This window comes from Mercenaria mercenaria, chromosome 8, assembly GCF_021730395.1.
Source record: "Mercenaria mercenaria strain notata chromosome 8, MADL_Memer_1, whole genome shotgun sequence".
In the NCBI taxonomy this organism is placed as follows: domain Eukaryota; kingdom Metazoa; phylum Mollusca; class Bivalvia; order Venerida; family Veneridae; genus Mercenaria; species Mercenaria mercenaria.
The window spans coordinates 45,170,306-45,194,366 of record NC_069368.1 but is presented as its reverse complement, the minus strand read 5'-3'; the positions used below and the strand labels follow the sequence as shown (position 1 = coordinate 45,194,366).

The window sequence follows — 24,061 nt, the reverse complement described above, 5'->3', positions numbered from 1 at the left end:
CTGTTTAAAATTAACAAGTACTGCACTCTTTGTATGTATACAATGTTAAACAAGACAACTTACAATTGTAGGTATTTGACATTGCCCCTGAAGGTGTCAGGAAGTGTATTGTGTCAACAAACATTGCAGAGACGTCAGTAACTATAGATGGTGTAAGATTTATTGTAGATTCTGGAAAAGTTAAGGAGATGAGTTTTGATCCCAAGTACAAAATGCAGCGTCTACAAGAGTTCTGGATCAGTAGAGCCAGTGCTGAACAGAGGAAGGGTAGAGCAGGTAATAATATGTGTGTTGATTTTGTATCAACCTTTAAATTTAATGGGTCTTTCTGAGATTTTTCTGTTACTAACTCTGAGTCACAGGCACAACTCAGATGGTGGTTTATGACCCTGTCAGGGATGTAGATATCAGGTGAGAAAATTATTCAGCTGGTGTTTTGAAGGTCTGTGACTCTTCCAAGGGACCTGTATGAGCCATAAATACTGTTTTGAGGGGCATGTTGGGTCTCCCTCCACCTCTTTAAGTTTTAAGGTTACCATATGGTCAGGATTTGGTTAGTGTGACTTGACCCTTAGCCTGCTAAATTTCTAAAATGGACTGGTTCATCGTCAATTTGAGTAGTACCATTTATTATTTGGTTTTATTATTCATTTGTGAGTCAAGTTTATTTTCATTGTTGAAAGAGAAACATGTTTTAAATGGTTTAAACTAAATAAGTGTTTTAAACCTGTTCCTATTTAAGAAATAATTTACAGCAAAAGATTGCTTTAACACTATTTAAGCACGATGGGCGTTATATGTCGGGTATAATAATTTTTTAGTACGACATATTACCGCCTGAAAATGTTTACGTCACCTCATGTTAACGTGACGTCATTCTAGCGTAAGTGTTTTTTAACAGGCAAGCATATTAGATTGTCTATCACAGTTTTACTTTACATATTGTACTTTCAGGTAGGACAGGTCCAGGTGTTTGTTTCAGATTGTATGAAGAGAGAGAGTATGAAGCATTTCAAGAATACACTACCCCAGAGATACAACGTGTGCCATTAGACTCTCTTGTACTGCAGATGATTTCAATGGGTTTGCCTGATCCACGCAAGTAAGTTTTAAGTAAATTTTCTAACTTAACCAGTTCAGTTTGATCCTTTCAAAAAGTATATAGCTCTGACAGAAATTAATTTCATAATCTGAAAATAAGTATGATAATATGCATTTTGAAATTAGCTAAAAAGCTGTTTCTCATCAGCACCTACATCATTTTTGACAAGGTGCAGTAGTCTGGTACAAATATTTCATGAACTAATGCCCATTTAGCTAAAATTTCAGTCACTCAGTCTTTGAATTTACTCAATAGATTTGCTTCAGAAATGTTTCTCATTATGTCTCCCCCAGGAGACATATTGTTTTTGCACTGTCCGTCCGTCCGTCCGTACGTCACACTTCATTTCCGAGCAATAACTGGAGAACCATTTGACCTAGAACCTTTAATCTTTACAGGGTTGTAGGGCTGCTGGAGTAGACGACCCCTATTGTTTTTGGGGTCACTCTGTCAAAGGTCAAGGTCACAGGGGCCTGAACATTGAAAACCATTTCCGATCAATAACTAGAGAACCACTTGACCCAGAATGTTGAAACTTCATAGGATGATTGGTCATGAAGAGTAGAAGACCCCTATTGATTTTGGGGTCACTCCGTCAAAGGTCAAGGTCACAGGGGCCTGAACATTGAAAACCATTTTCTGATCAATAACTAGAGAACCACTTGACCCAGAATGTTGAAACTTCATAGGATGATTGGTCATGAAGAGTAGATGACCCTTATTGATTTTGGGGTCACTCCGTCAAAGGTCAAGGTCACAGGGGCCTGAACATGGAAAACCATTTCCGATCAATAACTGGAGAATCACTTGACCCAGAATGTTGAAACTTCATAGGATGATTGGTCATGCAAAGTAGATGACCCCTATCGATTTTGGGGTCACTCCATTAAAGGTCAAGGTCACAGGGGCCTGAACATTGAAAACCATTTCCGGTCAGTAACTTGAGAACCACTTGACCCAGAATGTTGAAACTTAATAGGATGATTGGTCATGCAGAGTAGATGACCCCTAACGATTTTGGAGTCAGTCAATTAAAGGTCAAGGTCACAGGGGCCTGTTCATGTAAAATCATTTTTTGGAAATAACTTGAGAACCACTTGACCCTGACCCCTATTGACTTCTTGCCTATAGGACTTTGCATTTGGGGAGACATGCGCTTTTTTACAAAAGCATTTTCTAGTTATCACCAACATCGTATAGGACAAGATCCATAAGAAGGTATTCTGTTACCTGGAATTGAAATGCAGGAGTTGACAGCTTTTGTACTGATACTCAAACAGGGATTCCTTTCTGTTGTGTTGGTCTTGTAGTTATCTTATTCAGCACAGATATTTCATTCTAGAGTAAACAGAATTAACCATTAGTTTGTTTTGAACATTCATTTCTTACTTACCACATAGGGAAAGATACTGTTATCTGGGTAGGAGATAACCTTATCTTTTCCCTAGAAAAAGATATAAACTACATATGAAGTCACAGTGTATAAGCAATTTTTAATTTACAATATCTTGAAAACAATTGTAATGATGTCAACGGTAGGGAAGAAAATGATTTAAACATGATTGCCTGAGTATGGCAAGTGTTGTTTCCTAACCCTCAGAACAGCATGGATAGAAAACCTGGCTAGTGCTTGGTTTTCTATTCCACGCTTCCCCTCAGGTTTGGGAAAACCCTGTCAAAACAGTCATATAAGATCCTTACAATCTATCTGAATACAGTTTATTTGAAAACAGCACATTTGAATATTTATGTATTTTCAATGTTCACAGATTTCCATTCATTGAGGCACCAGGTGTTCAAAGTCTGGAGAATGCAATAATATTTCTGCGAGAACAAGGAGCTATATACCAGGATGAGAGTCTTACACCTATAGGCCTGATGCTGTCTAAACTACCTGTCGATGTTGTTATTGGCAAAATGCTTATCATGGGGTCAATCTTTCATGTAGGTATCTGAACTTTATATATAGCTGAAACTCGGTGTCTCGAATTCCAAGGGATCGAGCGTTTCACTTTGAGATTAACGAAATTTGATTTAAAATGATATTTTGTGCACTTGTTTTCAGGACAGGACTTGAAAATGTCTTCGAGATAGCCGGAATTTTGAGATAAGCGAGTTTGAGATATAGACTTGCAACTGTATTTACATTCGTGGAGTGTTATGTTAAGCAAGAAAAACTTTTATTTCCATATAAACAGCAATGGTGCAGTAAAATAGAGGGTGACTGTTTCCACAAGACTGCTTGCAAGATCTGGCCTCATTCTCAAAAAAAAATAAAAAATACATAAAATGGCGTCCTTTGAAAAAATGTTTCAAATTCATCAACAAAATTACTAAAGAACATTAAATTATAGCAAAAATTTATTTTTCTGATTTTAAAGATCAAAACTGACATGAGTTATTGATTTTTTCCTTATCCCTATATACATTACTTTATTGCTGCAGATGATAGATCCTGTGTTGTCCATAGCTGCTGCAATGAGTGTACAGTCACCTTTCACCAGCAAGATGCATACAGATGTTGATTCTATGGTAAAATATATTTTGTTTCTGATACAGTAATAAATATTGTGTTCACATGATGATAAACTGTCTTGACTTTGATGCGGAAAAATGTCATTTTTAATGAAACAAAGCCTTTATTAAAAGACTTTTAAAAAACTAAAAAGTTTGATTTATGTCAGTTTTTTCTAAATTTAGAAAGTGCTTTTCATAGTTATTCCAATATAGAAAAAAGTAATTCAGTATGTTTAAGTTAATAAAATATGTAGAGAAATCTTAAAAAGTGTTAGTCACTCTTCTGAAATTTTATATGGAACAAGGAAATTTTGCAGTATGTTATATCATAAACATTTAACAGTACTGTTTTATTGTTTTTGACATCTAAAATATCTTTAGCTCTCTGCTGTAAAGAAATATAAAAAAATGGTGTTTATCCAGAGGCATGCCTCTGAAAGCTTCATTGACAGAATGGCAGTCTTAGAATTTTAACAATTTTCTTCTGGAGTGTATTTCAGAAGTATTACATTGTCATTATCGTTTTATAAGAACATTTTAATTTACATGTAGATCTATTTATGGAAACTGATCTTAAGTTGTTTTCGGATGTTAATTTATACTACTATGTTGCACAGGTAAGTACAGACAATTTCCTTTTTCTTATTCTCCTTGATTACAAATGTCAAGAAAAGATCATTATCATCTATATCAAATATAACAGAGAGGATATTGTTTGTGGTGCTGGATGGATTCCTTCTACACTCAGTTCAAACAGCACACAAGACATATTATTTTGCAACAGAAGACAGACCCCTTTTTAGACTTTTGTGCAAACCCACTTGACTGGACTTAACCCTTACCATGCTAGAAACGATTGATTCTGCCTTTGCGACCAGTGCAGATCATGAACAGCCTGCACATCCATGCAGTCTGATCATGATCTGCACTGTTTGCTATTCAGTCAGTATCTTTTTGGTAAGCACCTTTTTTAACAATTAATGGTACTGACCAGATTGAAACCACCTCGGTAGCCTAGTGGTAGAGCGTTCGCTTTGAGTGCGGGAGGTCGTGGGTTCGATCCCCGGCCGCGTCACACCAAAGACGTAAAAAATGGTACTAGTAGCTTCCTCACTTGGCGCTCAGCATTAAGAGGATAGTGCTTGGACTGGTCAGCCCGGTGTCAGTATAATGTGACTGGGTGGAGTATCATGCCACGTGTCTACAGTGTGATATTCCAGTGAGGCAGCACTATAAAGTTGGGCATTGTGCTTACTGCTACAAGTAGACACTGTCGTTTATATGACTGAAAAATTGTTGAAAAAGACGTTAAACCAGAACACACACTGTCCAGATTGAAAGGCGGATGAGTTCATTGTAGAAATTTAGTACAATAAGGGTAAACCTTCAGAACAGCAGAAACTTGCACTTGCACATCCAATCTTTAATAAAAAGTATTCATTTCTATCACAGGTTTGATTTTACTTCATTATCTGTTTACCTTCATTGGCAGGCTGCCAGGAAGAGTTTAGAATCCGATCATGGGGACCCATTTACTCTACTTAATGCTTTTGATGAATGGATTCAGGTAAGGAAATTGCTTCTTTTTTTTTTAGGTCACAAATGAACATAGCCTATGCATATCATTGCTTTGACATGGGAAGCTACAGAATGTTACAGTCATATTTCTTCAATGGTTTATCATTTGTGAACATATTATGGTTTTCCAACTTGTTAGCAGAGGAAGACAGCATTGTGAGCATATTTTTGAACATCAGACCGTCGGAAACAAATGAAACTGTTGAAGGTAGACAGTAGACAGTAGACAGCAGTGTAAAGCAAGTGATCAAGTGTGCCACTTTACATAGAGGCCTTCAAGATATTTATTGTATGTTTGTTAGTCCCCTACTGGTTGAAAACCAGTTTCGGGGACTATAGGATTGCTCTTTTCCGTCTGTCATTCAGTCATTCTGACTGTCCATTATTGAAGGTAGACAGTAGATAGTAGACAGCAGTGTAAGCAAGTGATCAAGTGTGTCACTGGGCATAGAGGCCTCCAGGATATTTATTGCATGTTTGTTAGTCCCCTTCTGGTTAAAAACCAGTTTTGGGGACTATAGGATTCCGCATTTCTGTCTGTCATTCTGTCTGTCCATCCACAATTTCTTGTCCATTCCATAACTTAGTCCCTTACTGGTTGAAAACCAGTTTTGGGGACTATAGGGTTGCCCTTTTCTGACGTCAGCCCATTCGTTAGCAATTTCGTGTTCTCTCTGTAACTCTTGAATCCCTTGAAGGATTTTGAAGAAACTTGACACATGTCCATGACATCGAGACAATGTGCATAGCGCATGTTTCAGATTGCTCACTTTAAGTTCAAGGTCACACTTAGGGGTCAAAAGTCCTACCTTCAGGCATATATTGCTCGGCATCGCCATGCTCTTGTTCATGCATGCATCAATATTAAAATAACTTGATGCAAAAATTTACCATATCAAGACAATGTGTCCAGTTTACAACGTAGACTCCTAATTCAAAGATCAAGAGAACACTTAGAGGTCATAGTGATCTCTTCTTTTGGTCTGTACCTTTTGTATATTTAATATCTTAGGCTAAGCAGTCACTATAATAAGATGATGCGCCCAGTTCAAGACTTAAGAGTCCTAAATTAAAGGTTAAAGACTTAGAGTTCTAAATTAAAGGTTAAAGACTTAGTGGTCTAAATTAAAGGTTAAAGACTTAGAGTTCTATATTAAAGGTTAAAGACTTAGTGGTCTAAATTAAAGGTTAAAGACTTAGTGGTCTAAATTAAATGTTAAAGACTTAGAGTCCTAAATTAAAGGTTAAAGACTTAGAGTTCTAAACTCTATCTCTATTACTAAATGGGTTTGACTCAAGCTTAAACATTAATAACACTCAAACGGCCATATTTTTTATCTAATCTTTATGGAACTTTGCCAAAATGTCTGTCTGTATGAAATCTAGATCTAGAACAAGTTCCAGATCAACTAGATATCTAAGGTAAAAATGTAGGTCACTATGTCAAAATTAAGTTTCTTAGACAAGTTATACAGGTATTTAATAGGAAAATTGCGCAAAAAATGGTAGTCACATAATGGCAGATTCAAGTAGTTCTGAGACCTATGCTTGACAGGTAGCATTTTCATATTACAGAATTTCATAAGGAAACAAGAGTATTCATCACCACTACAATTTGGTGTCTCATTTTTAGCTGAACAGTGTGATTATTTGACTGATTTTTTTTTGCATCAAACATGATCCCCTGCATTTTTTCTTTGACTTTTGTTCAGTACTGACAATATTATTAAAGACAGTTTTAGTTACAGACATTTGAAATAGGTCATGGTATGTGCTGCAGCCATTTAAAATTTCTCAACTTTATATAGAATAAAGAAGGCCAGCTATTTAGTGTCATGCCTTTACACTTCTGAGGTAAATTTTCTACCTGGTTAGCTTAGCTCAGTAGGTAAGAGCGTTGGTCTACGGATCGCGGGGTCGCCAGTTCGATCCTCGGGTGGGGCGTATGTTCTCCGTGACTATTTGATTAACGACATTATGTCTGAAATCATTAGTCCTCCACCTCTGATAATTCATGTGGGGAAGTTGGCAGTTACTTGCGGAGAACAGGTTTGTACTGGTACAGAACCCAGGAACACTGGTTAGGTTAACTGCCCGCCGTTACATGACTGAAATACTGTTGAAAAACGGTGTTTAACCCAAAACAAACAAACAAACAAACTACCTGGTCTTTATGAATTTACTTTGTCAGATGTACTTAGTCAGAATGTTTTTCATTCTGAAAGCTAGGTCAAGTTTGATGAGGTAAAAAGTGAGTCAGGAAAGCAACATAGGGACTTCATGGCCCTGGTGTTTATGGAATGTCATGTATGAGTTGAACTTTATGTCCAAAGATTGATGGACTGCCTAACAAGAATGCGTAATTACACAAGATTTATAGAATGTCGTTTCTGTACCTTGTTCAGGTCTTTATAACATCATAAGCTGATTGTTTAGTGGATTTTGGTATTACATAAAACAGAAGGTACATTGTTTTTATACGCCCGTTTGAAAAACGGGACATATTATGGGAACATCCCTGGCGGGTGGGCGGGCGGTTGGCGTCCACCTACTTTGTCCGGAGCATATCTTCTTCATGCATGGAGGGATTTTGATGAAACTTGGCACAATTGTTCACCCTCATGAGACTGAGTGTCTTGCGCAAGAGGTCCCTAGGTCTAAGGTCAAGGTCACACTTAGAGGTCAAAGGTCAAATTCAAGAATGACTTTGTCCGGAGCATATCTTCTTCATGCATGAAGGGATTTTGATGTAACTTGGCACAATTGTTCACCATCATGAGAAGGGTTGTCATTCGCAAGAACCAGGTCCCTAGGTCTAAGGTCAAGGTCACACTTAGAGGTCAAAGGATACAAGAATGAAAACTTCGTCTGAAGCATTTCTTTTTCATGCATGGAGGGATTTTGATATAACTTGGCACAAATGTTCACCACTACAGGACGGAGTGTCTTGCACAAGAACTACATCCCTAGGTCTAAGGTCAAGGTCACACTTAGAGGTCAAAGGATACAAGAATGAAAACTTTTTCTTGAGCATTTCTTCTTCATGCATGAAGGGATTTTGATATAACTTGGCACAAATCTTCACCACCACGAGATGGTGTGTCATGCGCAAGAACCAGGTCCCAAGGTCTAAGGTCAAGATCACGCTTAGAGGCCAAATGTCAGATACAAGAAGGACTTGGAAAAACAAAAGAATTACAATAATTACTACACAACCACAGAATTAAAATTCCATTAGCAAATACAGGTGCTAGTGTAAAGAAATTTGTTATGACGGGCGTATATTGTGACATTCTGGCACTCTTGTTAAATATCATTTATTCATTTCAAAGGCTGAAAATTAATTCATAAAATCTCTGTCTCCAGATACACAGTTAAGAAGAAGAATTTATCTTTCAGAAATTAGTTTATTTCTTCATCTTGTTTGGTAGTTCAGAAATAGTCTTTGAAAATTTAAAATTAACAATGATTTAGAACAGGAAATGCCAAAAGAGAATACCAGTGATCTTCCTAGAAAGATCCTAAAGCTAAGGTGCTCTGTAGCTAAGTTGCCCTGTAGCTAAGGTGCTCTGTAGCTAAGGTGCCCAGTAGCTAAGGTGTTCTGTAGCTAAGGTGCCCTGTCTAGCTAAGGTGCTCTATAGCCAGGGTGCCCTGTAGAAGGTGCTCTCTAGCTAAGATTCTGTCTAGCTAAGGTGCTCTGTAGCTAAGGTGCCCTGTAGCTAAGGTGCTCTGTAGCTAAGGTGCCCTGTAGCTAAGGTGCCCTGTCTAGCTAAGGTGCTCTATAGCTAGGGTGCCCTGTAGAAGGTGCTCTCTAGCTAAGATTCTGTCTAGCTAAGGTGCCCTGTAGCTAAGGTGCTCCCTAGCTAAGGTGCTCTCTACCTATGGTGATTTCTAGCAAGGGTGCTCTATAGCTGTGGTGCTGTCTAGCTTTGGTGCTGTCTAGCTATGGTGATCTATAGCTAAGGTGCTGTGTAACTAAGGAGTGCTGTAGCTATTAAAGGTGTTCTTTAATCCTGCAGCAGAGACCATGGTTAAATAACAAAGACATTAAGTATGATTATTGCTTTTGTGTCAACAGCTGCTAGCAATTTCTTATGTCGTTTCATTTACGTGGTAAAAGTATAATATATCATGGTAATGCCATCACTTGATCTTCGGCATTGGCATCAGCTTTGGTTACATTTTTGTTTAGGTCCATCTTTTTAAAAAAACTGTTAGAGCTACAGCTTTGAAACTTTGTCTTGTTTATCATTATAAGGGGACTATGTATGCCATAACTATAACCTGCATTTTGTCAGAATTGTTGCCCTTTTTTGTACTTAGAAAATCTGATCTATTAACTCTCATATATTGTCCAGCACTTTCAGAGGAGTGATGACATTGGCATTGCTCTTGTTTAAATTGTGATATTTATCTTGAGAAATAACAAGGAATAGTCATGTTTGTTGGGATTAAAGTTCTTTGGTTGGCACAATCACAAAATCAATGGAAATTAGTCCCCCGTGATTATAAATGATTTCACAGTATACATTGGTTCAACTGTTGATGAGTTTTGTTCTAGCTATGACAGCTTGAAGACCTGAAGAAAGTTGTCATGTTTGTCTTCTCCAGTTCTACAGCTGTAGTACAGTTTACTTGTGTCAGTACACCAACAGACAGCATAGGGATGATTGAGGTCCTTCAGCACAACCCTTCCTGTAGAACAGTCACCTGTTATGATCTCTTCTATAACATTTCTCCCCCAGTCACACACAAAAACAGAACCATCATCTGACAGTGTTATAGCATGAGGCTCAGTCATACCACCATAGCTACCAGTCACCTCACCCTGCCAGTTTAACCTTGTTATTGTTTTCATGTTCCAGTCAGATACATAGATAGAATTTGTGTTAGTGGTAACATGTACTGGCTTGCTGAAAATATTTTCTCCTTTGACTATTGTCAGTATGGTACCTTTGGTATCAAGAATTTGGAGTTTTGCAGGAAAACAGAATGATACAACAAGTTTCGTCTGACAGCAACTTATACCATAACATTTTCCATCAACCTTCAGAGTTTTTGTCTTCTTGAGTTTGTTTGAGGAGGCTGATATAAATTGAATATTTTGTTTGTCAGGAAGTGTGACAGCAAGTTCTGTACTGGTAACTGAGGTGACATTACTTGGTATAGTATCTAGTTGTAATTGATCAGTAACAGATTGACTGCGGGTATCCACCATTTTAACAGCACTGTTAACACCATCAGAGATGATAAGTTTATCAGGAGTAAGGAGAATCATTCCTGTTATCCAGCATGCGTTTTTATCTTTTGATGTCTTTACACAGATTTCACCCTGATGTGAAGTTTGTCTGGATTTTATATCAACAGCTGTAGAAGGACTTGGTTGTTTTGCTGATTTCTCTGTGAATGTACCCAGTGACCTTTCCTTGTCAAGTAGGGTTGATATTGCTTTATTTAGTCTAAAGTTGTACTCTTTGACATCAATTGCTGCTGACTGGTGGACACGTTTCTTGTAATCTTTGATCATTTGCTTAGCTAATTTCAGTTCCACGAAAAGTTTGTCTGCTTTTTTTGTTGTGTTGAGATGTTTAATGGCATCAGATGATGTCTTCAGAGACTTGGTTACATCATCACAAGTTGTTTCTACTTTCTTCAGGTTCTTGTTATTTTCTTGTTGGATTGCCTTTACTGCATCTTCAGCTTGTCTTTCTAGTTCATCTAGTCTTTGATTTATTTCTGTTCGAAACTTCTTTATATCAGCCAGTACATCTGTCAAAGAACTGTTTGACTTTGCAGTTAGTTTCTTTACGTCTTCTGATTTCTTGCGACATTGCTCAGTAATGGTATCCATAGCTTTCAAGATAACTTGATGCTCTTTGCTGTTTATGACCTGGCCAGAAATATCGGGGATGTAGTTGACTTTGCAAGTTGTAACTGTGTGTTCAAGAGTAACGCATACACTGCAGAGTAGTGCTTCATGGTTCTGACAGTAGAACTTGATCATTTCTTTCATGTGTCTAGGGCAAGGTTTTGTAAGGTTGTCAGGCTGGCTTGGATGAACTGGGGCTGAAGACATGGTTTGTGGCATGCTGTTATCATCTAGAAGAGTATGATGCCTTGAAAGGGTATGTCTCTTGTGAGCCATGAAACAAGTGTCACACAAGTGCTCCCTGCAGTCAACACAATAGCCATGGGCAGGCAGTCTAGGACCGTCACAGTCACAAGGCTGGCAATAAACTATAGGGTCATCATCAGACCCCATAGTTGATGATAATGAAAATCTTTCAGGTTTCTTTTTTCCTGGTACAGCCATGTCTGAACTGAAATGTAAAATAAACATGTTCCTTATAAATTTTAATTCCCCCTCTATATCTTTGACATTGTTGATTTTCATAGATCACAGCTGTAGCACCATGGTTGACTATTCAAAACAGTGCTAAACACCAAGGACAAATTCGATTCAGTAGACTATGTCCTCATGAACATTAAGTTATTATCTAATATTTATACCATGCTTTCAACCAGAGGTTTAACAGTAGTTACATAGATCATTTATAATATTAATTAGTGGTGTCAATTACCACATAATTATTGTCCTAAAGTTTTTAATTGATAAAGTCATTCAAGTAAAAGAATTTAAAAGGGACTGGGTCATTTCAACCATTGGTTATGAACAAAGGTTTACCATGCTTATAGCAACAGTTGTTAAGAGCATTGATTATATCTGTGGTGTCAGATACCAGAGTATATGGTTTTACTTTTGTATTTATCATCTTAAAGTAATGAAAAAAAATCAGTTTAAATAAATGAGTTTAAAGGGACATGGCTAACAGATTGTTCAAAAATGAATCTTTTACAGTAAGGAAAACTGCATACAAGTGAACAAATATTTTGATATTGTTAAGTAGAATTGATACTATAAGTATTGGATATGATTTGTAGGCCTATAAAAGAAGTTTAGGTGGATCTGTGGGAGTCATCTGATTGTTGGTCTGTCAGTTGTTTTCACTTTTAAAGATAAATGTAAGACCCTGTTCCCCAAAAATGTTAAGAGACAAAAGACTTCCATTTTTCACATGAGCAACACATTTTTTCCCCATTTTACTGGAACTGGTACCACCTTAAAACACTCAGTTGGTTGCTAGATCAAATCAGGAAGGTCTAATACGGGGAGAAGAAACTCCGTATAAATCAGTACATTTATCTGTATTATGCTGTCGTCCATACCTGTAAATATCGACCAGTCGTTAGCGATCGATATTTTGTTTTCGCCACTATCGATTAGCGTGTAATTAGCATATTACCTCATGTTAATCATGGAGCTATAACACTTATTGTTGAAAGGGTTTACCAGTCACATGTTAAGTGGCGATAATTAGATGATCAGAGATTGATCTAAAGGGATTCTGAAGCAAAAACAGCATGCGACTGCATGTGGTGATATGCTTAATTATTATGAGTTAACTCGAGCTCACTTCCCTGAAGAAATATTTCACCACGTAACTTCAAACCTTTATCAAAGGGCCGATTTTTGTTGGATTTGAATAAAATAAATGGAAAATAACAGAAAGCTGACACTTTTCCTAATCTTGTAGAGCCATAATTATAATTATTGTTTATAATGTCAGATTTTTACATACAGAAACAAACATTCTTCTTGAACGTAGGGAATGTTTCAAACGAAATTATTGTTTAAACTCCAAAAATTAGTTTAATAAATTTAATCTTAAAACTGATGTGTGAAAAATACAATGTATTTAAATTAAAATAACAATATTTTTTTAAAAAGGCCGACAACGAAGTTACATTTAGTATTCCGAACTTTTAGATAAAACTGCAGAAAATCATCTAGGTTTAACACGCATTTAAATGGTGAAGAACAGAGCAATATCATAAACAAATATTTTCAGGCAACAGTTTACAGTTTTGACTTCCTATTTTCATTAAAATATGTCCTAATTTTTTTGTTCTAAATACTCTGAATCAACAAGGCAAATATCATGTAAAAAATGACATCTTTCTCTCTGGGTAAGACAAGTCTAGATTTGGCCATTTTCACAGAGCGAAAAGTAACATTAATGTAGATATTTTCCATTTAAAAACAGATGCAGGCAATGATTTCATGGCAGAACTTTTGTTTTCAACAAATGCTTTCCCAGATTTTCACTGAAAGGACGAGTTAAACTGTAAGGCGTAAGTGTTTGAGTAATAGCAAAATAACCTACGGCATACGCTTCGATTGGACGACAGCATAAGATAAGATAAATGCCGGTTTCCAGTCCCCATATCAGTTGTTCCAGATCAAATCAAGAAAAACTTGGTTTACACTCTTAATGCCACAATTTCTATGATAGACATAAAACATGGTCAGAAAATTTGTCTTAATGAAGTTTTGGTCAAAATGGATACTGGATTATTTTGGATAAGAACTAGATCATATTTGAAACAGGGCCTTTGTAGCCCTCTTTTTTTCTAACATTGTCAGCATATAATGTCATGAAACATTTTCTTGAGCTAAAGTCTTAAGTTTAAATTTTGATCAGTATGGACCCTGCCCTTTTTTACTTAGAATAAAATTATGAATAGATATTATAAATAACATACCAGAAGAATTCCTATTTTTGTTTAAAAAAAACTCCACACTCCTCTGTAGAAATCTTTTTCTGGTAATTACAGTAAATATTTAGCTGTTTCTGTTGGTAATAAGCATATCAATTTACTGTCTTGTCATGTGACAGAGATATTACAAATTTAAGAAATTATTTTACGAAATTATATCTTTACTAGATTCATTTTTGAAATTGATCTATAGCAATGTATATGTTTATAACTCTTTTAAACTAATGTTTTGTTAAATAAATGCGCTTAACATTTTCAAGTTAAAATTTGATCAGTATTGATCCAGCTCTTGTTTTTTTTTGTTTTTTTAATTATAAATACAAGTTGCATGACAAAGGAGAACTTCCTTTCCTTGTTTTAAGTTTACACTTCTCAAAGTAATCTATATTCCAGTCAGTCTCAATTAGGATTTTTAGCTGACCTGGGAAGATATTTTGATCACTCACTGGGCTATATCTGTCATCCAGTGTCTGTCAGTCCGTCCATCTGTCTGTAGTTTTTTTTCCGGTCCATAACTCTGTCATTCATCAAGGGATTTTAATATCACTAGGCACAAAATTAATGTTCCCCACAATGGAACAATGTATCATGTGCAAAGGTTAAGGTCACAATTGGAATTCAAATGTCAACAAGGCTTTTTCCTGTCTGGTCCATAACTCTGCCATCCATAAATGGATTTTTGTCAAACCCACTTGCAGATGTGAAGACATAGATGTCCAAATGGCTTTTTGGTGTATATGAGTGCTAGCGTGCGTGCGTCAGTGTGTTCTTGCGTCCGTCTGGTTTTGTTTGCCTGACCCTAACTTCGACATGCATTGAGGAATCTTGTTTATATTTGGCAAGAATGTTAACCTCTGTGAGACTGAGTGTCATGCACAAACTTCGGGTTTCTATCTCATAGGTCAAGGTCACAGTTGGAGGTCAAAGGTCATGTCGGATATTATCCGGCCCATAACCTTGACATGCATTGAGGAATCCTGTTTATATTTTGCATGAATGTTTAACTTATTGAGACTGACTTTATCTCAAAGGTCAAGGTCACAGTTATGGGTTAAAGGGCGGGCTCAACATGTTGCCTGTGAGCATCTAGTTTATATTACTTGGAAGAGCTTGTACCCCATTATAAGACGATGTGCCATACACAACTTTCATACCCCTAATTCAAAGGTCAAGGTCACTCTTGGCAATCAAATGTTAGCATGGCATGAACAAGGTCAGTTTTGTGTCCAGTCCAGAACTCTGTCATCCATCAAGGGATTAAAATATTACTCGGCATAAATGTTCCCCATAATCAGATGATGTGTCTTGCCCAACACCCAGAACTCTAGTTTAAAGGTCAAGGTAACACTTTGAGATCAAAGGTCAATAGTGTTTTTTTTCCTGTCCAGTCCATAACTTTGTCACACAAAACAGGATTTAGATATCAGTTGACACAAATATTCCCCAGGATGAGATAACATGTCATGCGCAAAACCCGGACCCTTAGCTGAAAGGTCAAGGTAACACTTGGAAGTAAAAGGCCAACAGGACTTTTATCCTGTCAGGTCTGTAACTCAACAATCCTTATAGGGATTTTAATATTACTTGGCACATCAAGATCATTAAGACCAATAACTTTAAGGTCAAGGTCACGCTTGGAGGTCAAAGGTCAGAAGGTTTTTTTTATGTATGATCAATCACACTGTCATATACAAAGGAATTTTAATATTACTTAGCACAAATGTTTTCTATAATGAGGCAACATGTCTTCTGCCACCCCATATCCCTAACTCAAAGGTCAAGGTCATGGTTAGAGGTCAAAGGTCAATAGGATTTCTTTTCCTTTCTGGTCCATAACATTGTCATCAATGAAAGAAGTTTAAAAGAACTTGACACAAATGTTCCCAAAATGAGACGTGTCATGTGCAAAACCCAGACCCCTAGTGCAAAGGTCAAGAAGGTCAAAAATTAAAAATTGATATTTTCTACTCCAGTCTGTAAAATATTTTATATAAGCTCATGTGTCCTATAGACACAATTAAAAAAAATGTTTTGGTATTTTCTTTCAGAATTACTTTACTTTAAGGAAGTAGGTTACCTTGATATTTGTATGTGCGCATGCCCAACCGGAAGCTAACGTGACGATTTACGACGACGTTTACAACAATCTAAATGTGTTTGTATATCCATTCTTCTGAGAAATAATCATGAACCTGTCTCTGATCTGATGCTTCATGGTTTAATTATGCAGAAATAATGAATAAATTGCTGCAGAAACGCTTCAAAACATTGTTGCCTTAAAATGATGTCATTGACGTCATGAGGTTATGTGTCAGTTACTGCACAAAATCAATAGCTTTTTTTTTTGAAAGTACGTAATTCTGTAAATTTTCTTTAAACATCCATTATTTGCTGAAATATTATTTATGAGTCTTTCGCTCTGAATAATGATCAATATTTTGCTTCTTTTATGTAGTTATATTGAAATGTTATGCGCAATGTAAGAAAATGGATGATGGTAACTGATGTTATTGGGAATATAGTTGGATGAAAGGTTACTTATTACGGCCATTTTCAAATAAAAATAGGGCAATTTGATTTGTAATACCTAATTTTCAGTTTCCGTTGATAATTTGTTACTTCTATACTAAAACTAAGCTAGAAAATTGTGGTTTCTTGAATTAAATTGATGTTACCATGAAAACGAAGCCCGTGACCCCTATATCTAAATGTAAAATTCAAAAGCATTAACCCTGGTCTATTTAAGGAACACAGGTTCGACTTTTTATTTGCTTGCAAGAATTATGGCCCCTTTTGGACTTAGAAAATATCAGATTTATTGGTTAAGTTTTATGTTTAGGTAAACTTTTCTCCTAAACTATCAAAGCTATTGCTTTGAAACTTGCAACAGTTGTTCACCATCATAAGCTGACTCTGTACATCAAGATACGTAACTCCATCCTGCTTTTTGCAAGAATTATGGCCCCTTTTGGACTTAGAAAATATTAGATTTCTTGGTTAAGTTTTGCGTTTAGGTCAACTTTTCTCCTTAACAGTCAAAGTTATTGTTTTTAAACTTGGAGCAGTTATTTGCCATTAAAAGCTGACTCTGTACAGCAAGTACTGTAACACTACCTTGCTTTTTGCAAGAATTATGGCTCCTTTTGGACTTAAAAAATCATGGGTAGGACAGTTTTTCTATTATGCAAAAATATCAGATGAGCGTCAGCACCCGCAAGACGGTGCTCTTGTTCAACAGTATTTCAATGATGTAACAGTGGGCAGTTAACCTTATTAGTTTTCCTGGATTCTGTACCACTATAAATCTGTTCTCTGCAAGTAACTGGCAACTTACCCACATGAATCAGAGTTGGAGGATGAATGATTTCAGACACAGTGTCATTTATCAAATCATCACGGAGAAAATACGGACTTGCCCAAGGATCATACTGACGACCCCATGATCTGTGGATCTGCGCTCTCCCTATTGAGCTAAGCGGACAGACTAATTGCTTGCTATTTAGGCTTGAAAAAGAAAGTATTGTTTTCATCAAAGAAAAAAGCATCACACAACTAACAATTTATAGTTTAAAACCCTTTTATTATGTGATTATAAAAGGTAAAAGCGGAAGGTCGAGGTACAAAGAAATGGTGTAAAAGGCGAGGCTTGGAGGAACAGAGGTTCTATGAAATGACAAAACTGAAGAGGCAGTTCAAGGAATTACTGCAGGTAGGGCCTTATTTTAAGTTGTAAATCTGCAACAAGAACGAATTGGGTTTTTTGCAGAAAAGTCCTAGAGCATTCAAAGTATTACTATGGTGTCAGTCTATTTAGTCCACTCATTTTTAGCTCATCTGAATTTTTGAGGAAAAAAAATGATGAGTTATTGTCATCACTTTATCGGCATCGGCGATGCCTGTTTAAGTTTTATGTTTAGGTCAGCTTCTCTCCTAATTGATCAGAGCTAGTGCTTTAAAACTTGCAACACTTGTTCACCGTCAATAGCTGACTCTACTCTGTACAGCAAGAATCATAACTCCATCCTGCTTTTTGCAAGAATAATGACCCCTTTTGGACTTAGAAAATATCAGATTTCTTGGTTACGTTTTGTGTTTAGGTCAGCTTTTCTTCTAAACTGTCAAAGCTATTGCTTTAAAACTTGCAACACTTGTTCACCATTAATAGCTGACTTGACTCTGTACAGCAAGAAACATAACTCCATCCTGCTTTTTGCAAGAATTATGGCCCCTTTTGGACTTAGAAAATATTAGATTTCTTGGTTAAGTTTCGGGTTTAGGTCAACTTTTCTCCTTAACGGTCAAAGTTATTGTTTTTAAACTTGGAACAGTTATTTGCCATTAAAAGCTGACTCTGTACAGCAAGTACTGTAACACTACCTTGCTTTTTGCAAGAATTATGGCTCCTTTTGGACTTAAAAAATCATGGGTAGGACAGTTTTTCTATTATACAGAGGTAAAAAAATCAGATGAGCATCTGCACCTGCAAGGCGGTGCTCTTGTCTTTATTTTGATGCAGATTTCCAGTTTGACTTTCATAACAAACAGGTAAGCTGCTGATTTTACACAAAATAAACAAGTTTGAGCAATCAGGTTTTTTGAACTAAGAAATGGGACCATCTACTATGACAGTATTGTTCAGTGGGAAATTAAATGCTGTTTTATAAATAAAGTTTGCATTATGTATGGTTACTGTCTGATGGTATAAACATTTGACATTGAGAAATGGAAACTTCGATAAAATCCTTTGTCTCCAAAAGTAAAATTTCTCATGTTTACAGGAGCACGGGTTACTTGAGAATGTAGGGGATAAGTCCTAAAGCTTTATGCTGCATGTTTATGGGATCATTAGTTACTTACAAAGTAACGGAACAGTTCAAGTTAAATATTTACAGGTTCATAGATTAAGTGAGAAAGTAGTGGACCAGTCTTAAATGTAAAATATTATATGTATACAGTATAATGGGTTACTTGTGAAGTCACAGGACTAGTCCTAAAGTTAAATATTGCATGTTTACCAAATCATGGGTTATTTGAGAAGTAGAGGACCTGTCCGTAAGTTGAATATTACATGTTTACAGGATCATGGTTTACTAGAGAAAGTAGAGGATCAGCAGCAGTATTTAAGCAGTGCCGAGAGGCGACAAAAGCACGGTGAGAGAAAACGTCTCGGGGAGTTGAGGAGAGAACAGAGAAAAGAATCAAAGAAGCGGAAGGTCCTCAAAATGGATGATGAGGTATATATTAAAGACATTTATTATAGCCTCGGCAAAGGGGAAGAGGGAATATGGTAATTGCATCCATCCATGCATCTGTCAGTAAAACTTATATCCGGAGCATAACTTGAAAAGTATTGATTTTATATAGGGATTTTATTTTATTACTCAAAATAAAAACCAATTATCTCATACAACACTCTTTATTCATCAAGAATATGCTTTGATACTTACAACGATAGTTAAACATACGCATGATACATTTTGTAATAATTTAATTAAATTCAGTAAAAGTATATTGACAATATTGGGAGTTGATCGGCCGCTCATGACTCAACAAGGGTCTCACCGTGTAGAGTCATTAAAAGCACAGCAAAATCCGTCGACCGAGAGGAGAACAGACGCACCAACCCAAGGCTTGCAAAAACAACGCAACTGCGCAATCCATCGAACTTCGAATTGTGAATCCAACCCAGCCCGGGTGTCACCGGGATCAATCAAAATGCACAACCCTAGCCAATGTAAAGCGAGGCAATATAACACAACGGACCACAAGGCAAAGCAATGCAAGACACTTTGTACTTTGTAACAGGTATCACTAAAAACAACGCAAAGTAACGCAAGACACTTTGTACTTTGTAACAGGTGTCACTCAAAGGCAAAGCAACACAAGACACTTTGCACTTTATAACAGGTATCACTCAAATGCAAACACACAACAATTTCAATTGAACGTCGAGCTACCATTCCACCCATTTCGGGTTTCACCGAGAATGAGCGAAACCGCAACACGAGTCAATGAAAGGCAAGGAAAGGCAAGGCAAAGTGACACCACTGAGAGCAACGCAACATACGCAACACACGCAACACTAGGAATCGCCAAGTACTAGGGCAAAACCTTTTACTATCCAGTTAACACAAACTGGTAAACATGATACCCCAAAGTACGCAACTTGAATGCAAACATAAGACACCGTATCCGCTCACCTCACGGCCGACAGAATTTTACCGCCAACATATTATGAGCGACAATATCCATCAAGCCAGTATTATAAATAAACACCTTTTACTTATAGTATTATGTCAAGATGAAGAAAAACTAATATTAAGGTCTATCAAAATTAATGTCACAGTTAAAAAGCCAGTGTCCTACATAATAATTGTTACCACAAATAATAGCAGAATTTTCTTAGAGATATCCAACTGTGATCACAAAGTTTTTAAGTTCACATAAAATAATATTTACGACAGTCAATACTTCCTATAATTATTTTCCTGTCCTTGAATTTCATGTCAATACGACACATTTAACTTAAAAAGTGAAACTTATTCTAATAATTTTATTACTTCACTATTGTCTTCTTGTACATTTAGTTTATATATTTTAATATTAGAAATACGTATATTAATATCAATCAACTATCCCGTGCCTTTTTAAAGAAGTATAAAATCTTTCAAATTATACTGGAGAGTCTTTATAATACAAATATAGTCACGGCCCATGCTAAACCGTTTTCTTAATAACAAAATTTATATACACTGCATCAAAATGTCTCAGTTTTTTTCTTCATAACACGGTATGAACATCTCACTTTTGGGAAGTCCTTGGTCACGTAACAAGATGACATCTAGCCCCGTCATACATTTTGATGGCTGGATGTGTTATCTCCTGCAGTGTTATTGCTCTCCGGTATATCACCCTCATCAATTTACTTTGGCACGGTTTAACCCTGCAATTGTAAGTAAAAAGACGGCAGTACCTAACAACTCAGTCGTCAAGCCCCGGGTGGAAAATAACAATTAACTTGAACTAGAACATCAACGTTAGCTATTGTTAAATAGATGGACTTTATGCAAATTTCCTTTACAACTTTGAACCAATTTCATAAAACATTCCACAGATGATGTAGATCAACATAAATAGATCAGTAAAGTGTATTTAAAATACTGACAGAGTATCTAGCAAGTTGTTAAAACTACAATACTAGCCCAAAATTTAAAAGATGCAAAGCTCTATGTTTCGAAGTTTTCCTATAAATACAGGTGTGGCGGGTGGGTAGTTTTGACGTTACCGACGGTGTAGCTAGCAAAATGTGAGAGAACTGCACGAGATTATTGGTATTTATATTATATCGACTGGGTACCAGTGTCAATAGGAACCAGTTCAGATCAGCCAAGTGTAACAATATCGATGACACGTTTATCTACGAAAACAGACGACAATTTAATAAACTAGCAGACGGTAATTAACGAGCAACAATTTGAGAAAAAATAAATTAAATTATTTTAATTCTAAAATAATTTCCATTATTTTATTACTCAAAATAAAAACCAATTATCTCATACAACACTCTTTATTCATCAAGAATATGCTTTGATACTTACAACGATAGTTTAAACATACGCATGATACATTTTGTAATAATTTAATTAAATTCAGTAAAAGTATATTGACAATATTGGGAGTGATTCGGCCGCTCATGACTCAACAAGGGTCTCACCGTGTAGAGTTGTTAAAAGAAACAGCAAAATCCGTCGACCGAGAGGAGAACAGACGCACCAACCCAAGGCTTGCAAAAACAACGCAACTGCGCAATCCATCGAACTTCGAATTGTGAATCCAACCCAGCCCGGGTGTCACCGGGATGCGGTCAAATGCACAACCCTAGCCAATGTAAAGCGAGGCAATATAACACAACGGACCACAAGGCAAAGCAATGCAAGACACTTTGTACTTTGTAACAGGTATCACTCAAACAACGCAAAGTAACGCAAGACACTTTGTACTTTGTAACAGGTGTCACTCAAAGGCAAAGCAACACAAGACACTTTGCACTTTATAACAGGTATCACTCAAATGCAAACACACAACAATTTCAATTGAACGTCGAGCTACCATTCCCCCCATTTCGGGTTTCACCGAGAATGACGAAACCGCAACACGAGTCAATGAAAGGCAAGGCAAGGCAAGGCAAAGTGACACCACTGAGAGCAACGCAACATAACGCAACACACGCAACACTAGGAATCGCCAAGTACTAGGGCAAAACCTTTTACTATCTAGTTAACACAAACTGGTAAACATATATACCCCAAAGAACGCAACTTGAATGCAAACATACAGACACCGTATCCGCTCACCTCAGGGCCCGACAGAATTTTACCGCCACAATAAATTTAAAATTTTTATCCGCCAAAATTCTACGGCCTTTCAAACTCTTCTTTAAAAAATCGCATCTTTTATGTAATCACCAAAAAACTGTAGTCCTACTTTCTTATACTGTATTCCACCTGACCGAAGCAAAATGTAGCATCAATATCGAGCCTAATTATAATGAATTTGCCACCTGAATAAACTAACTTGCGGTAGGCCATATATTACTAAATCTAATCTAACAACTTCCAAAGCTATGATTTTGTTATAACTTGCATCAACAATTAGACCGTACAAGCTCCCCTTTTAAAGATTTGGCTGAAACGGCAGAAAAAAGAAAAAACTGACATTTTACTCCAGATTAACGAGTAGAAGTCCTGAATTTACGATCATTTCTCTATTAATTGAGATAATTAATGCACATACAGAAGACCTTTTGTCTGCGCCTATAGAAAAATTTATGTGACCCGATTTCTACTCCTTAATTCTGAAATAACGGGGGATAGATACATATTTCATTGATTTTAAGCCTGTAATGTAAGTTAAATTCGTCTTTCACAAAACAACATACACTATAAGAAAATAATGTGATGGGTTGATATTGGTCATTGTTAAGGTAAACGGTAAGTGATTTTTTTTTTTTTTTTTTTTTTTTTTTTATTGATTTTTTTTTTTAATGATTCAATAGCTGTATTGTATGTAACCGAGGTATAAGTGCTACTTTTATTTAAGATTGTAACAATGTTCGAACTCTATGGATCTACATCAGGAGCTGCTTATCTGAATCTGAATAACTTAAACCAAAAATGTCATATTGACGACCTGGTACATGTTTTAGCGTATATAGGAAAGCAATAAAATCTGACAACTACATGATAGTTTGTACAAGATACTTATAATGCCCTATTGAGGCAAAAGAGCTTTTAGATTTATTACTTATTATTCAGCAGTTGTTTAATAAGTCTGATCCCCAAACCACAACCGCCCGCTAAGATTGGAAACAATTCCGTCAATGTTATGTTTGCTGTAAATCCAAGTCTGTATCATAAATCAAGTCATCAGTGACGGTGAAAATAAATACCAAAATCGGAATATTCACCCGGGTACTATCAAAAGACAAAATTATAAATCTTAGTTTGTAACAGAAAAAACTGAAATCCAACTGATTTTTTTTTGTAAAAATCATAACATTGTTAAATATCCTAATTCTTGTAAGATGATATAGTTTTGTCAGACCAAAAACGGCGAGTAAAGATTGACCGGTAAAAATTGTCATCGTGACGAACCGGTACAATCTTAGAAATGTGACAATTTATTAGTGTTCAACTTTGATTTATGCAGATTCTAAAATCTAGCAAACTATTCAAATGTTATGTACCTGGTTAAGTTACAAATGAAAGCGACTTTAATTGATATGTCAACGTCCTCGTGTATCTACAAATAAGTTTTAATTTGTGTTCGCCTGTGAATTTAATGTTTTGACATACTTCTATGCTACATAACGTAAACTATTTATAATGGTTAAATTGAACCTGCTGCGCATGAATGACGTAAACTGAGATCCGAAGTGACCTAATTATTGAACCCATTTATTTTAACCGTTAATAAGATCGTTCATTGTATGATAATGGTGATTCCTCTATATTCACCTGAAATATTTTTGTGAAATGAAACATTTTACTGAAATCTTGAATTTAGCAGTGGGACCGGCTACTCGGTCAGTTTCAATATTATTTTAAATTTGCGTATTGATTATTCTGAATTCAGTGAAACGTATTTAATTATTACTCTTAAAGCGAACATAGCAGTTCAATGAAATTAGAAGACAGTTTGTGTAAGAGATAAGATGTTCCAACTGTTATGTTTCCTAAACTGACA

The 24,061-nt window shown here is 36.2% G+C and overlaps 2 protein-coding genes across 3 annotated transcripts in view; one reads left to right on the top strand and one right to left on the bottom strand.

The window, feature by feature from the left end:
* Window positions 1-24,061, top strand: part of LOC123566451 (probable ATP-dependent RNA helicase DHX34) — an 83,646-nt gene that overhangs the window by 41,804 nt on the left and 17,781 nt on the right. For both annotated transcript variants that reach the window (XR_008372041.1, XM_045360562.2), the window contains exons 11-17: window positions 72-276; window positions 955-1,102; window positions 2,872-3,046; window positions 3,548-3,634; window positions 5,112-5,186; window positions 17,415-17,525; window positions 18,895-19,050. Coding sequence is in view for 1 of the 2 variants with exons in the window: in XM_045360562.2 (XP_045216497.2) it covers window positions 72-276; window positions 955-1,102; window positions 2,872-3,046; window positions 3,548-3,634; window positions 5,112-5,186; window positions 17,415-17,525; window positions 18,895-19,050 (957 nt within the window). In the remaining variant the exon portion in view is untranslated. The remainder of the gene's footprint in view (window positions 1-71; window positions 277-954; window positions 1,103-2,871; window positions 3,047-3,547; window positions 3,635-5,111; window positions 5,187-17,414; window positions 17,526-18,894; window positions 19,051-24,061) is intronic.
* Window positions 7,377-14,402, bottom strand: LOC123566453 (uncharacterized). Its single transcript, XM_045360563.2, has 2 exons — window positions 13,802-14,402; window positions 7,377-11,517 (listed from the first exon to the last, which is right to left on the bottom strand). Exon 2 carries the CDS (start codon window positions 11,508-11,510, stop codon window positions 9,759-9,761), a length of 1,752 nt encoding a protein of 583 aa, XP_045216498.2. The 5' UTR covers window positions 11,511-11,517; window positions 13,802-14,402; the 3' UTR covers window positions 7,377-9,758.

Coding starts and splice junctions, on each gene's coding strand:
- LOC123566453 (XM_045360563.2), bottom strand. CDS start 11,510: ATGGCTGTACCAGGAAAAAAGAAACCTGAAAGATTTTCATTATCATCA.